The sequence below is a fragment of the Balaenoptera acutorostrata genome, chromosome 6 (assembly GCF_949987535.1).
Source record: "Balaenoptera acutorostrata chromosome 6, mBalAcu1.1, whole genome shotgun sequence".
NCBI lineage: Eukaryota > Metazoa > Chordata > Mammalia > Artiodactyla > Balaenopteridae > Balaenoptera > Balaenoptera acutorostrata.
Genome location: NC_080069.1, coordinates 11,640,103 through 11,653,526, shown reverse-complemented (window position 1 = coordinate 11,653,526; position 13,424 = coordinate 11,640,103). Strand labels below are relative to the sequence as shown.

At 52.3% G+C, this 13,424-nt stretch overlaps 1 protein-coding gene across 1 annotated transcript; it reads right to left on the bottom strand.

The window, feature by feature from the left end:
- On the bottom strand, positions 1–9,882 carry CHRNA2 (cholinergic receptor nicotinic alpha 2 subunit). The gene is made up of 6 exons (XM_028169200.2): positions 9,810–9,882; positions 8,672–8,823; positions 8,190–8,234; positions 5,433–5,542; positions 1,381–2,389; positions 1–185 (listed from the first exon to the last, which is right to left on the bottom strand). Exons 1-6 carry the CDS (start codon positions 9,880–9,882, stop codon positions 60–62), a joined length of 1,515 nt encoding a protein of 504 aa, XP_028025001.1. The 3' UTR covers positions 1–59.
- Between the last annotated feature and the right edge of the window lie 3,542 nt (positions 9,883–13,424).

Below are 13,424 nucleotides of genomic sequence, written 5' to 3'. Positions count from 1 at the left end.
CGGCAGCCGTTAAAGACGGTCAGCTATGCCACGTCTGGGCCAAAGCAGGCGATGTGGCATCAGATCATTCCAGCGAGGAACGGAGGGAGAAAGAGTCCGACGGTCCCCAGGAAGCAAACGAGGATAAACAACCAGAGGAATATCCTATCGATGACCATGGCCACATACCTCCAGTCTTCCTTCACCTGCAGGGGAGATGGGTGCACAGTGACTGACGGAGGCCTTGGGAAAGGGGAGGTGTCCCGTGCACGTGCAGCCCCTGTAAGAATGGCACTGGGGATAGCGGTGACGCCACTGAGACCTTGGGAGCTAAGGAGGGCGGGGCGGTAAACAGGGATGTCTCAAGACTCAAACAACCCTCTCCTAGCGATTCCCATCCTATACCGCCCCTATGACAATAGCCCAGAGCCTTTCCATAGGCTCTCAAGTTCCAGGTAAGGGAGGCTGGAGGGACACAGAAGGTTCTAGAATCACCCAGGGGCACGAACCCTCCCAGGGGGCCTGCAGTGACTTAAACGCAACACTCAGAAGTTACAAAATGGTGAAGACTTTGGGCCCCCATGTTGCCTCCCGACCCACTCACCCACCCGCTGGGGGGGTAAGTGAGGGTAGGTGTGGCCCAGGGAAGGGCGGGGTGGTGTCTGCAGTGGGGTAGGGGCTTTGTGGAATTGGGGCCTACAGCCCAGGCAAGTGGATCTGGACTCCTAGCTGCTCCCGGATTAGATAACAATTAATTTGTCTTATCTACTCAGCAAGGCCACCCAGTAATAACCTCCTGGCCTTTCATCCTTCCCTAAGTTGATAAGAAGGATTCTGTGACCCTGGGCAGTGGCTTGCTTACCTAGTAATTCAGGACACAGCAGGGGGCGGGGGAGGGGAGCCCACCAGGCCCACCCAAGCTTCCTCAGTGTTTGTGAGTGAATAGTGAAGCTCACAAAATGCCCAGAGCCCAGAACAGGAAGGAAGAGGAGCCCGCCAGGACAAAGGGGGAGGCTGGATTGTTTGGGGTCTCCTGAGGAGTTCCCTCCCCCTCCCCCCACTCCTCCCCCCACCCCCACCCCCGCCTACGGGCAATGGTGGGAAATGGCCTGCGTGAGGATGGCGTGGGGAGACCCCCTCCATCTCTGTCCTGTGTCTCCCAGTTAGGCCGAGCAGGGACATTCTCACTGCTATTCTGCCACCCACCCAATAAACGTTTTCAGAGCTGCCAGCTAGACATTCTCCATCACAATTCATTCCAGACTCCAAGGCCGTGACTAAGGGAGATGGGTCCTCATGGAGGAGCCTGGGTTGACCCAAGCTGACACCCTGGAGGGATGGCTCCCGACTAGGCTGGTGGAGTCCCCCGGGGGACGGGCCCCTCACCCAGCCCCCACTCACTGAGGAGTCAGCATCCTCGGCCCGCAGGTGATCGGCAATATAGCGCACGCCCTCCAGTGCTTTCTGTATTCGGGGTGACAGCAGGAGCCCACCCTCCGGCAACTGGGCCTCCGCCTTGGGACCCGAGGCCCCTGGGTGCCAACCACCATGGCTGTAAGGGACACCTGTGAAGGGGGACGAATGACCCGCACACGCCCATCTGCCTTCCTCCTCCTCCTCCCTCTCCTCTGCATCCACGTTGGTCTCCAGCCAGCGGTAGGAGGGGCAGAGCTTCTGATCTGGGGGGTCGCGGAGCTCCAAGGGTGGCAGGGGCCGGCTTATCAGAAGCCACCGGGACACGCAGCCCAGAAAGACCACCCGCACCCAGTGGGGCATGTTGTGGGTGCTGGCGGAGCGGTGGTGCACGTTGAGGACGAAGACGGTGATGACGATGGAGAGGGTGACGAAGATCATGGTGAAGAGCAGGTACTCGCTGATGAGTGGGATGACCAGCGAGGTGGACGGGATGATCTCCGTGATGAGCAGCAGGAAGACGGTGAGCGAGAGCAGCACGGAGATGCAGAGCGTGATCTTCTCGCCGCAGTCGGAGGGCAGGTAGAAGACGAGCACCGTGAGGCAGGAGATGAGCAGGCAGGGGATGATGAGGTTGATGGTGTAGAAGAGCGGCAGGCGACGGATGACGAAGTAGTAGGTGACGTCAGGGTAGATCTCGGCGCAGCAGTCGTACTTCTTGGTGTTGTAGGTGCCCGTGGCGTTGACGATGGCCCACTCACCGCTCTCCCAGTAGTCCTTGAGGTCTACCGTCTGCTCCATCTGCACCAGGTCGATCTTGGCCTTGTCATACGACCAGGAGCCGAACTTCATCTTGCAGTTCTGCTGGTCGAAGGGGAAGAAGGTGACGTCAATGCTGCAGGAGCTCTTGTAGATGGCGGGCGGTACCCAGTGCACGGTGCCCGAGGAGAAGAGGTGGGCCTTGGTCATGTGGGTCACCACGAACTCCCCATCTGCACTGCGGAGAGGAGAGGCGTTGGGGGGACCCTGCGCACCCCAGGCACCCAAGCCAGACTGCTCCAGATAACCCTCAGCAGGGGGACCCCAATAACACAGCCGGACCAGGCCAAGTTGTTGGGATTTGTGCAAGACTCCCCAGCACACAGACATCTAGAGCTACCTGAGTTGTCTTTCAAACACCATCTTTTTAACTACAAAAGTAGGAATATTTAAGAATATAGGAAAGTACCAAGAATTTTAAAAATAACCACTATTAACGTTTTGATGTTATAGATCTATATCTATACATATATGAGATATATCTATATCTCATATATATTTGATTGTCATCTAGATAACACATACAGCATTTTTACGTTTTTGTGATCATGTGGTATATATGTAGTTTGATGGCCTGTCTGTATTCATTTAACATTTTAGAGTGATTGTTTATATGAGTATTTTTTTCTCTCCTCCACCCCGCCACCCCTGCAGATGGTGAGTAAGCCCCTCTGCTGGGGGTCATGTCATTTATACCTGAGATTTTTACTTCCCTGCTCAGAAGACACCTGACATCTTTGCTGGTGAAGGAAGACGCCATCCGTCTTCCTTCAACATGCATTTCTGAGCCAGCCGCACCCACTGGGGCCTCTGCAGGAGCTGTTGATGGAGGGGAGACTCATGCCTGCCCTTAGGGAACCACGAGGAAATGAGAAGCAGGCCTGAACACGAACAACGCCAGGCAGGCGGTTTGGCAACAGCATTATAACTACTGGGGGGAACCCGCTTCCGGTGAGCAGGGTCACCGTGCACACTGCCATTTTAGCAAAGCGCTGATGGATGGTAGGACTTGGCAAAAGCTGGGGGTGGAGGGCGGACCAGCAGAGCATCCGCAGAACAAGGAACAGAGGAGGGAAAGGATAAAACTCACAGTGTGTGTTTGGGCTGGAGGAGCTGCTGGGCCGAGCTGGGGGCGGGGCGTGAGTGAGGGCGGGGCCCGAGTGGGCGTCGTGAGGGCCCTTAAGGCATCTAAGGGCCCATGAGGACGCAGGGGACACTGGAACAGCGGTGACCAGTCTGGCCTGAGTCCGATTTCCCCCTGCGAGGTGGCGCAGTGAGCTCTCAGCCCCCGCCTTCCCTCCCTCTCCAGTTCCCACGGTCAATCCTAAAGACAGGAGAACCAGAAGAATACACAAGAAGAGGGACTTCCCTGGTGGCGCCGTGGTTAAGAATCCGCCTGCCAATGCAGCGGACACAGGTTCGAGCCCTGGTCCGGGAAGATCCCACATGCCAGGGAACAACTAAGACTGTGAGCCACAACTACTGAGCCCACGTGCCACGACTACTGAAGCCTGCGTGCCTGGACCCCGTGCTCCTCAACAAGAGAAACCACCGCAATGAGAAGCCCCCGCTTGCTGCAACTAGAGAAGGCCCGCGCGCAGCAACAAAGACCCAACGCAGCCAAAAATAAATAAAATTAAAGAAAAAAAAAGAATACACAGGAAGAGAGACTTCTTTCCCTTGAAGTAGTTCCAGGATAGAGAGTTAGGCAGGTTGGAAACCGGAACTTTGAAAGGGAGTTACAAACAGATCAGGGCAAAAGTTTAAAAAAAACTTTTTTAAGGCATTTTTGTCATCATACAGAAGCACCACTAGATGGCAACATGTGCCCCCATTTTGAGGAAGGAAAGAAGCAATTCCCCTGGTCTTCTTAACCTGAAGTGGAGTGGGTGGAGGAGATACCCTTCTTTAAATGTCTGCAAGAATTTGGTTTGAACTTTTGTCCCATCAAAAGAATTTCCTGTTATAATCAAGTAACACTGGCCAAAGCCTTATTGGCAATCCTAAAACTCTGGGTCCTATCTGATGCTAGGACTTTGCTCCTGCCCTCTGCCAGGTGCACAGGAAACAGAAACTAGAGAGATCCTGGGTGCAGATATGGGGTGAGGGGTCCATGAGTCCAGTGGCAATGTTAGACCTTGCAGGTAATTCATGTTGAATGTGTGTTTAAAGAGATGGCTCAGATGACAGGGCTTTGGGCCTGACCAGGACTGGGCAGTGTAAAGGGATCACTGTCACCGCCCTCTGACCTATCTGGAGACACCTAACTTCAGAAGTGGATCTGTTTCCCTTTATTCTATTGTTTAAAAATAGCTTTTCTAAATGTGGGTCAAATGAATTGGGAAATGCTGAGCTAAAGGGGTTTCTTGTCTGTACAAGTTCTAACAACATTTAAAATGACATTTTCCAAAGGACTGGGGCTGGGGTGCAGAAAGGGTTTTAATGACATACAATGTTATCTAAAATTATTTGACCACAGAACTATTTTTCATACCTATTCATATCTCCAGGAACTAGTGCTCCCTAGAGCCCCACTTCAGAAAATATTTTTAGACAAACATCATGCCAAACATCTAAGTTCTTCATTTCTAAATGAAGAATTACCTGATGCCAAACATGAATGAAATTATAGCTCTTTATATCTTCTATTAAAAAAAAAAACCGACTTGGTCCTCTGGGGCTCTCTTTAGACTCCCCTGCCTTTTACTAACTTTTAGTCATTATGTTCAAAGATTGGTCCTCTTTGGTTTTGAATACAGGGCAACTATAAATAATATTTTTTAAAATACGCATGCTTGATCCCTTCAAAGTTGTTACCCTGGGATGCTGCTTACCTGTTCCAACAATAATGCCATCCTGCAAAACTCCAACACTTAGGCATTGTTTTCACAGCCTGCACCAATCATATTTTTCAAATAATGCTCGGTGTTGGCACAGCTGTGTCCCACTAGCACAGCGCAGGCACTGATATGCAGTAGGTGCTCAATAAATTTTGGGTGTATGAGTGAGAGAACAAGATGAAAGAAATAAGGGAATCAAGAGAAAAGGTGGTGCGGCGAGGATGAGCAAAGCAGGAGTTGAAAGGAAGGCCACGCAGCTTGGACACAAGGGGGCGCACTTCCCAAGTCCAACCCAGCCAAGCCTCACGTTACCCGCCCCTCGCAGGGAGCCCCCTGTCTCAGGGGTCCCAAGGGGCCTCCACAACCCCAGCCGTTTCCTACTTGTTGTAGAGGACGATGTCGGGGATCCAGATCATTTCCGAAGGGACCCGGAGGGATGTGATGTTGCCGAAATCGGCCGGGTTCCAGCGCAGCTTGTAGTCGTTCCACTCCTGTGCGTGGGGAGGGGAGTCAGGTCAGCAGCCCTGCCGGGGGAGGGAGCCTCGGGGCAAACCTAGGGCCGCCTGGGGACGCCCAGCAGCCGGATTCTGGAGCGCCCGGAGCGCCCGGAGCTCCTCACCTAGCCCCACAGAATAGAAAGGGCCGCGATGCCCGGAAAGGGCCCCGAGATGGGAACGGGGAGTCCCGTCTAAAATAATCTAGCCCTCGCTTTGCCCCCACTCTTGTACTCAAAGTCCCGGGCACATCTGGAGGACGGGTCACCCTAGTCCCGCCTCTGTTCTGTCACTCCTTAGCTGGACGACCCCGGCAAGCAGCCTCACTCATTCGTAGTAACATTTTTTACTGTATCGCAGTTTACAAAGGTTTTTCACACCCTCTGTCTAGGAAGACCCTCAATGGGACAGCCGGGCAAAGAGTGCAGAGCAGGTGGAAGTATTTCCCCATCTAACAGATGAGGAAACTGAGGACAAGAGGGGTAAAACAACCCCTTTATCAGAGTTACACAGCTGAGAAAGGGGAGTCACGCGGTGGATTTCCAACTGTGCTCTAGAGCGCCCCCTAGGAGCCCTGTTTCCACCGGCGGGTCCAAGCGAATCTGTTTTCTCAAGTGAGGCTTAGAGGGTACTCTGTCAGTAAGTGGCAGCCTTCCCTGTCTCCAAACTTGCCCTAATTCTAGGGGCCATTTTGCTTTTGTGCATTTGCACTAAAATAGGGCAGCGGTGTGCCCTTGAAAAGTCTCTGTGCGTGGTGCCTTTTCCCCCCTAAGGGTAGTCGTGTAACATTTACACAAACACATCAACTGCCTAGGGGTCCAGGAAGAAGTAAGGGAAACCGGAGTGTCTGCAGGAAGCAGGCACATGAGAGGAAAAGCACTGATCCAGCCCAATGGTTCACAAACTTCAAGCACTCAAGTCCCAGCTTCATAATTTTGGCCACTATATGTGCACTGCCTATATTAGCATTTACTTAGTATTTCCCTTTAAATTAGTTCATTATTTTTAAACCTGCATACATTTTTGAATTTTACATCACTGAAATAACTGGAAAACCCACAGCGCTTGAAACCATCCACTAAAATAGAAATATATGACTATTTTAAAAAAAGGATTGCGACCCAACTAAAATCATCTCACAAAACTGCCGTTGGTACCGAAACCACACCTGGGAAGATGCTGGCCCAGCAGTGGAGCTGATTGATTTTCTGTACGGGAAGGCTTAGGCAGAGAGAGGGGCCAGACTTGCAAAGTAGGAAAGATAAAACTGTTGCTAAAATTGTCAGGATTTCTCAGGACATTGAGGAATAATTTTGAAAGGGATTGGTCTTCATAAATGTACCCCCTTCCCCCAGTCCATTGTCTGTTAAGTTTTCAGGTTCAACCAACATTTGGGGGGGCATCCACACCAAGTTGTGTTATATTAATCGGCAATAGATTATATTGTCCCCATTTTACAGATGAGCAAAGTGAGGCTCTGAGACTAACTTGCATGGTATCACAGGCTAATCAGAGGCGGTGCTGGCTGGCCTGACTCCTGCTCCTTCCTCTCCTCCCTACTCCAGTCCCTGAAGCCTAGGTAACTGGCCTATGGGGACAATTATGGCCACCCAGGTTCTAGGTCTGACCCTTGCACTGCTATGGCTTCCCAAGTCCCTTCATGGCTCTGCACCTCATCTGTAAAGAGGAGAGAATATATTCAGGCTCTTATAAAGCCTGTGCCCCTAAGTTCTGCCCCAAGAATGGTACATCAAAGAGGGCTACCCATCCATTGGCCAGGATTGGTGCTGAGCCAGTTTCTGGTTAAGAGACAACAACTTCATTTCCTATCTCTTGGGACCCTCGCTCTGGGGTCCCTGGGCCGTCAGGTGAGGAGTCCGAACTCTCCTACTGGAGAGAACAGGCAGAGAGACCCTGAAAGTGCCTGGAGGAGAAGAGCCCAGCTGGGCCTGGCTTCCAGAACCTTCCAGAGACTTCCAGACATCTCTGCTGAGGGATGAACCTGTGAGTGAAACCATCCTGGACCCTCCAGAGCAGACCAGCCACCAGCCAAATGCCACCAAGTAACCCCAGGAGTCCCCGTGCAAAGCAGAAGAAACCACTAAAACTCCTAGCCATAAAAACTAAAGATGTAATAAACTGTCAGTTGCTTTAAGCCAGTGAGTTTGGGGGTAGCTTGTTAGGCAGCGTAGACACAGAACACTCAGCGTTCTCCTGCAGGAGGAGCCTGGGGTTCTGAGTGGGGCACACCTGGGCCACCCTTGTCTAGACCAGCTGCCCTCTGCTTCTGTTTTCCTCAGCTGTAAAACGGGCAGAATTAAACCTCGCATGGTTTTCGGTGATGACTCGGCGAGCTGATCTGCAAACGGTAGCAGGGACATAGGCAATGCCCACTCCCAGAAAGGGGACCACGTGGCTCTTGTAGGTGACATTCTCAGGTGCTGGACAGAGCCTGGCCGCACAAGAGTACAGCCCCTCACGAGAAGCAGTCTGCAGTTGGCTGGCCTTGGGAACATCCTGAGTGGCAACTCAGGCAAAAGGTAAATTCAGAATCATGCTTCTAGTGGAAGAGTCCTGGGAGGGGCTGGGGTCTGTCTGTGGGTTCCCACCCCGTTCCTGTCTTGCCCGGGGGAGGGGCCCTCACCTGCTTTAGCCAGACTTTGGTGGTCATCATTTGGTTCTTCTCATCCTGGCCGGTAGTGGGAAAGAAAGCAATTAGAGTGATGAACGAGCCCCAGAAAACAAGGTAGAGTAGGAGGGGCTTATTCAGGCCCCCCACTCACCAGAGAACCTCTTAGGTGACACCGCAAGCCCAGCCAACCCACCACCCCTCCTGACACTGCCACCCTCAGTCAGGTTATCTCCACTGGGTCCTCTGGGCTTATGTCAGGTGGAACAAGCAAGGCAGGGCATTTAGAAAACCCACTGCTGCCGGTCAACGCCCTCCCAGGAGGGGTTTCAGGGCTGAGAGCGGGAGGGAGATGGAGTATCCCCAGGCTCCGAGGGGTGATCCTCTGACTGAGGTGGGCTGGGAGGGCTGGGGCTGGGGAGGGACGAGGAGCCCCAGAAAGGGGCCCATGCCTGGGGCTGATCCCAAGGGGGCAAAGGATGGTGGGACAGACGCACCACATCGATGAGCTGGGCGATGGACAGCCCGAAGTGCACGATCACCACGTCCGAGGTGTTGGGCACCGGCCTCGCCCAGCGGTTGTAACCCCTAAAGAGGTGTTGGAAGAGGCGGTCCTCGGCTTGGGTGGGGGAGGCCTGTTGCACGGATGCTGTGGGACAGGAGGGGAGAGAGGGGTCTCCGGGAGTCCGTGGTGCTGGGCGCTTGGCTCCCTCTCCTGTCCAATCAGAGCCACTTAACCTCACTGAGCCTCAGTTTCCTCATCTGCAAAATGGGCACACTAATCCAGAACCTATTTCAAAACACTGTCGAGGAGGAAATATAATCATGTCTGTTAGAGCTTACAAAGCAACCAGCACATGGTTGGTGCTCAAGAAATGTCAGTTACTCTGTGACTGATGGATACGGGGTGAAAACAAGTGCTGAGAGGGATGCAGAGCAGTGGGAAGAAGTCAGACAGGGGATGAAATCCAGCCTGGAACTGGGGAGCCCCAAGGGACAGCAATGTAGGGGAGACGCCCGATTGTGTGGGGTGAGCTGCAGGGGTAAGGGCTTCACGTGTCATCGTGAACCTGGCCCTGGGAACTTTCACTCCCATCCTCTTGTAATGAACCACTAATGCTAACCATGAAATTCTCTTCCATTTGGAGCATCTCGCCTGTTTATCCTCAAACCACAGGCATTTGCTCCTTCTCATCAGCTGGGCAAAGTGTCCCCAGTTGTCTGATGGAATCATCCGTGTCTGATTTCACCGTGTTCTGCAAACAGCTTCACCTCTTCAGGGTTCTCCTGCCTGAGCAGGTCAAGAACTACTGCTCTAAAATTCAGAACATCGATAAGAACAGCTGCCGTGTGCTATGGTATCCCAGGCGCTAGTCACAGGCTCTCATTCCAGGTCACCACACAATAGCCCTGGGAGGGTCACAGTGTAGTTGGCATTTTGCACATGGGGAGCACTGCGACTCGAGGGGGTTCAGGTGACGCAGCGATCGCCCCCCCCCCACCTTCCCGCGGTGGAACAGCTACTTCCCCTGCGGCTCTGGCGGTTGCCACCAGCCCAGCTGCAGGAGTTTCCTCCCTGAGGCATGTGTGAGCTCACAGGTGTGACAGAATGCCCTAGGGACCATCCCCACTCACCTGCCGGGATCAGAAAAAGCCACCACAGCCCGAGCTTTGTCGTGGACGGGAGTGCAGGGCGGGCGGGGCCCATGGCTTCAGAGGAGGGGTCTGGCTGCCGCTGGACATCAGAAGGAGGGCAGGCCGGGCCTTGGCTGTGGGTTGAACCTCGGACCGCTTCCCCAGCAGGGCCTGGGGAGCTGGCACGGCGGAGCTCCCTGGGGATTCCACGTGGCTCCCTCTGACTGCCAAGCCTGAGTGAGCCCAGGAAAGGGTTCTTAGGATGATGCATCTTTGACACAAGTGAACCTTCGTGCCTCACACCTTTGACCTCATTTGGGCCTCCCATCACCCCTAGGAAGGTATGGGGAAGGGTTATTATTACCTCTTTTAGTTACATTTAAAAAATGCTGATGTTCAGAAAAGTTGACTGATTTGCCCAAGCCACATAGTTAAAAAGCTATGAAGTCGAGATTCAAGCTCACATCTTCAGCTTCTAAACTATAACGTGTTCAAGTGCTACTCAGTGGTGCCAACTAGAAGGATAACTTTGTATGGGCACCTCAGCCAGTACTCGCCTGTGTTTTATAGATCTTAGCACCGTGACTGTCATTGCTCAGCCATGATCACGACTGAGGTCTGTGGCAGACAGGTGGTGACAAGGTACAGGTGCCCTACCCCGAATCCAGGCTCACCTGGATCCAAGGTTCTAAGAGGTTCCTCTGTGTGCAGCTTCACTCACCTCTCCTTCCAACTGACATCACGTGCACAAATCCCAAGGCTATAATCTGTTTCACCTTTCACTCAAGGGCACTAAATAAAAGCATGTGTTTTTTTTTTCCCCATTAGTGAGAACAGGGGGAAAAGAAATAGAAGTCCAGGCATGCTGAACTTGCATTCTATAAAGACCCAACCAGAGCCATCCTGGACCCTCTGGAAGAATGTGCAAATGAGACTGAATTGACTCCAGCGGACAAATTCCTGCAAGATGCCTCAAATTTGCATCCCTTGTAATTAGCCCACTATGATAATTTCATTAATTTGTCACCGGAAACCAAAGGAGAAATTCTTCCAGGTATTTGACAGTGATTAAACTTCCACCTCCTGTTAGAAGGCTATTGAAAGAGGAAGAGTCCTGGACCCTTTGATCCTCTAAGTGGTCGGATTGGCAGGTTCAGGGGGGTGATGTCTGCGGGCTGATGTCCCTGTTTATAAAGTGGGTCTGGGTGAATGGAGTTCACAGGGAAACCCATACAAAAAATACTGCATATGTAAAGGGCTCAGACGCCAATATCCTCACTGTGCTTGTATCGCTGCAATGTACCAGTGTGTCCAGACCATCCCGCGCCCCATACCCCAACTCAAGTCAGCCTCTTTTGCCCACATCCTGAATCCTGGTTCCACTGAAGTCAAGGTGACGTGGGCTGACTTCTTTGCCCATCTTCCTACTGCAGCCGGTTTTCAACTTCTCACCCCCATTCTATTCTTTTCACAAGCCCCACCTTCTCCATAAAACCTGCTTCAATTTCACCCCACACTTCTCCGCCATCTGGCACAATCCCAAGCCTGGGAGTCATTACTCTCCCATAACTGTCAACACCCCAAAGAAAGTCTCTTGATTGAGGAAATGACAGTGTCTTTTCTTCCAAATCATTTCAAATCATTGAGGAAATGACAGTGTCTTTTCTTCCAAATCATTTCATCAGAGATGCTTAGGGGAGAGAGAGCCTATTTCTAGCTTTTATATTTGATCTGCTCAATACATCAATTAATCGCAGAAGCTTGCCATCTCAAGGTTGGGTGGAATCTTAAAGGTCATTTGGATTACCACACCAGCTGATCATTTCCCCCCACACATTCCAGCCTCGGGAAAAACCCAGCAATGAAGAACTTGCTATCTTCTAAGTCAGTGAATAACACTGATGTCTGTTAGCCTTTGTTAAAGCATGTAGAGTATTCACTGAGTGAATAAATAAATGACAAAAGAGGAAGAGTGGTAATAAAGACATAGAAGCAGATTCAGTAAAGTAAAGCCAGTAACTCCTGAGATCAAGCCACCCTCACCAGTGGGAGGGGGTGACTGTCACTGGGATCGGGGCAGCCCCAGCGGGGACAACCAAAAGACTAACATTTTTCTAGACGCAGGCAACTCCCAGCATTCTGACATACCTCCCTCCTAAGTACCCAGAAGCTGCTAATCTGCTCATATCACTTTGAACCGCCCTCACAACGTCCCCAACACAAGCTCGGGGGCGCCTTTCTTACCTGTGACCACAGAAGACAAGCCATTCAAAGAACAGAGTACCAACCTGGCTTGGAGGTCCTGGTCAGCTGACCAAAATCGCCCCAGAATGGAAAGGCAGGTGCAGAGCCCAGCTGGGTGTCTTCATTTCCTGGTCAGACAGATGCTGGGACAGGACATGCCTTGGCGGATGAGGAAGACCTGACACTGAGAGTCAGGTTGGCTTCCTGGGGAGGGCTGGACAAGTTCTGAAGACAGGCTGCTGTGCCCAGGATCCCAGCTCTGGTGACCGGAGAAGCTGCATGCAGGTCCTGCTGAGGAGGACAGCACGGAGAGCCTGGCACGGATGCTTCTGCAGGTAAGAGGCAGGCGGGTCCACGGGAGGGACCGCCAGCTTGGCAGGCACGCAGACGGATGCTCATATTCCCTCTCTATCTCTCTCTCTCTCTCTCTCACACATACACACACACTCACACCCTCGCTGGAGGGAAGGAGAAGGAGCCTGTGACTATCTAGTCCTTGCCCAGCGGGGACCGACAGCAGACTGCTTGCCCTCTGTCTGGTTACGAAGATGCTTCGTTCTTTGCTCTGAAGGATCCTGCGCTCCAGGATCACTTCCTGGGTCCCCCAACCTCACCCACAGATGGGGAATCTCCTGGGTCTGTCTGTCGACAGAGCAGTACAGTTTTGAGAAAAATAGGACCAAGGACAGAGCCGCCAGTCCGCAGCCTGCAGTTCTCTTCTTCCTCTTCTTCCCTGGAGGAGCCCCTGCTCCCCGCAGCCAGCCTCCTGCAGGACCCCGGCTCCCTCGTGCTGCCGCCTGGTTTGGCTGCAGCTTGCCTGTTTCCTCCTCGACCTCCTTGCTGGGTGACCTTGTCTTCAATTTCCCAGATAAGGAAGTTCACCTTCTTTCAAACCATAAATTGACCCTTTGCCTCCCTGTCGCCCGCATCAAATCAGGAGTCCTCTTCCTCCTGCTGTGCGTGGCGAAGTGTGGCCCTGTGATCCTGACGGTGGCCCCATCTATCAAATGTCGCCCGGCTCTCTCGTATCTTCCTCTCCCTCTCGCTTGTTCCTTCCCCTCAGCCCATAAGGAAGCTCATCCTCCATCCTAAAAACACTCTGGGGTCTGCACCTTGCTATCTCATCTCCCACATATTGTTAAAAGCCAAGGACGCAGGACATGACTGCCAGGGTTTAACTTCTGGCTCTGCTCCTTTAAAGTTGTGTGGTTTTGGACAGGTCTCTAGAGATTTCTGTGCCTCAGTTTCCTCATATGTAAAAGGAGGGTATGAATACTGGCTCCACTTCATAAGCCTGTATGAGGAGTAAATGAGTTAGTATAAATAAAGGGTTTAGAAAACTGAAATAATACGTGATATATATGTGTACGT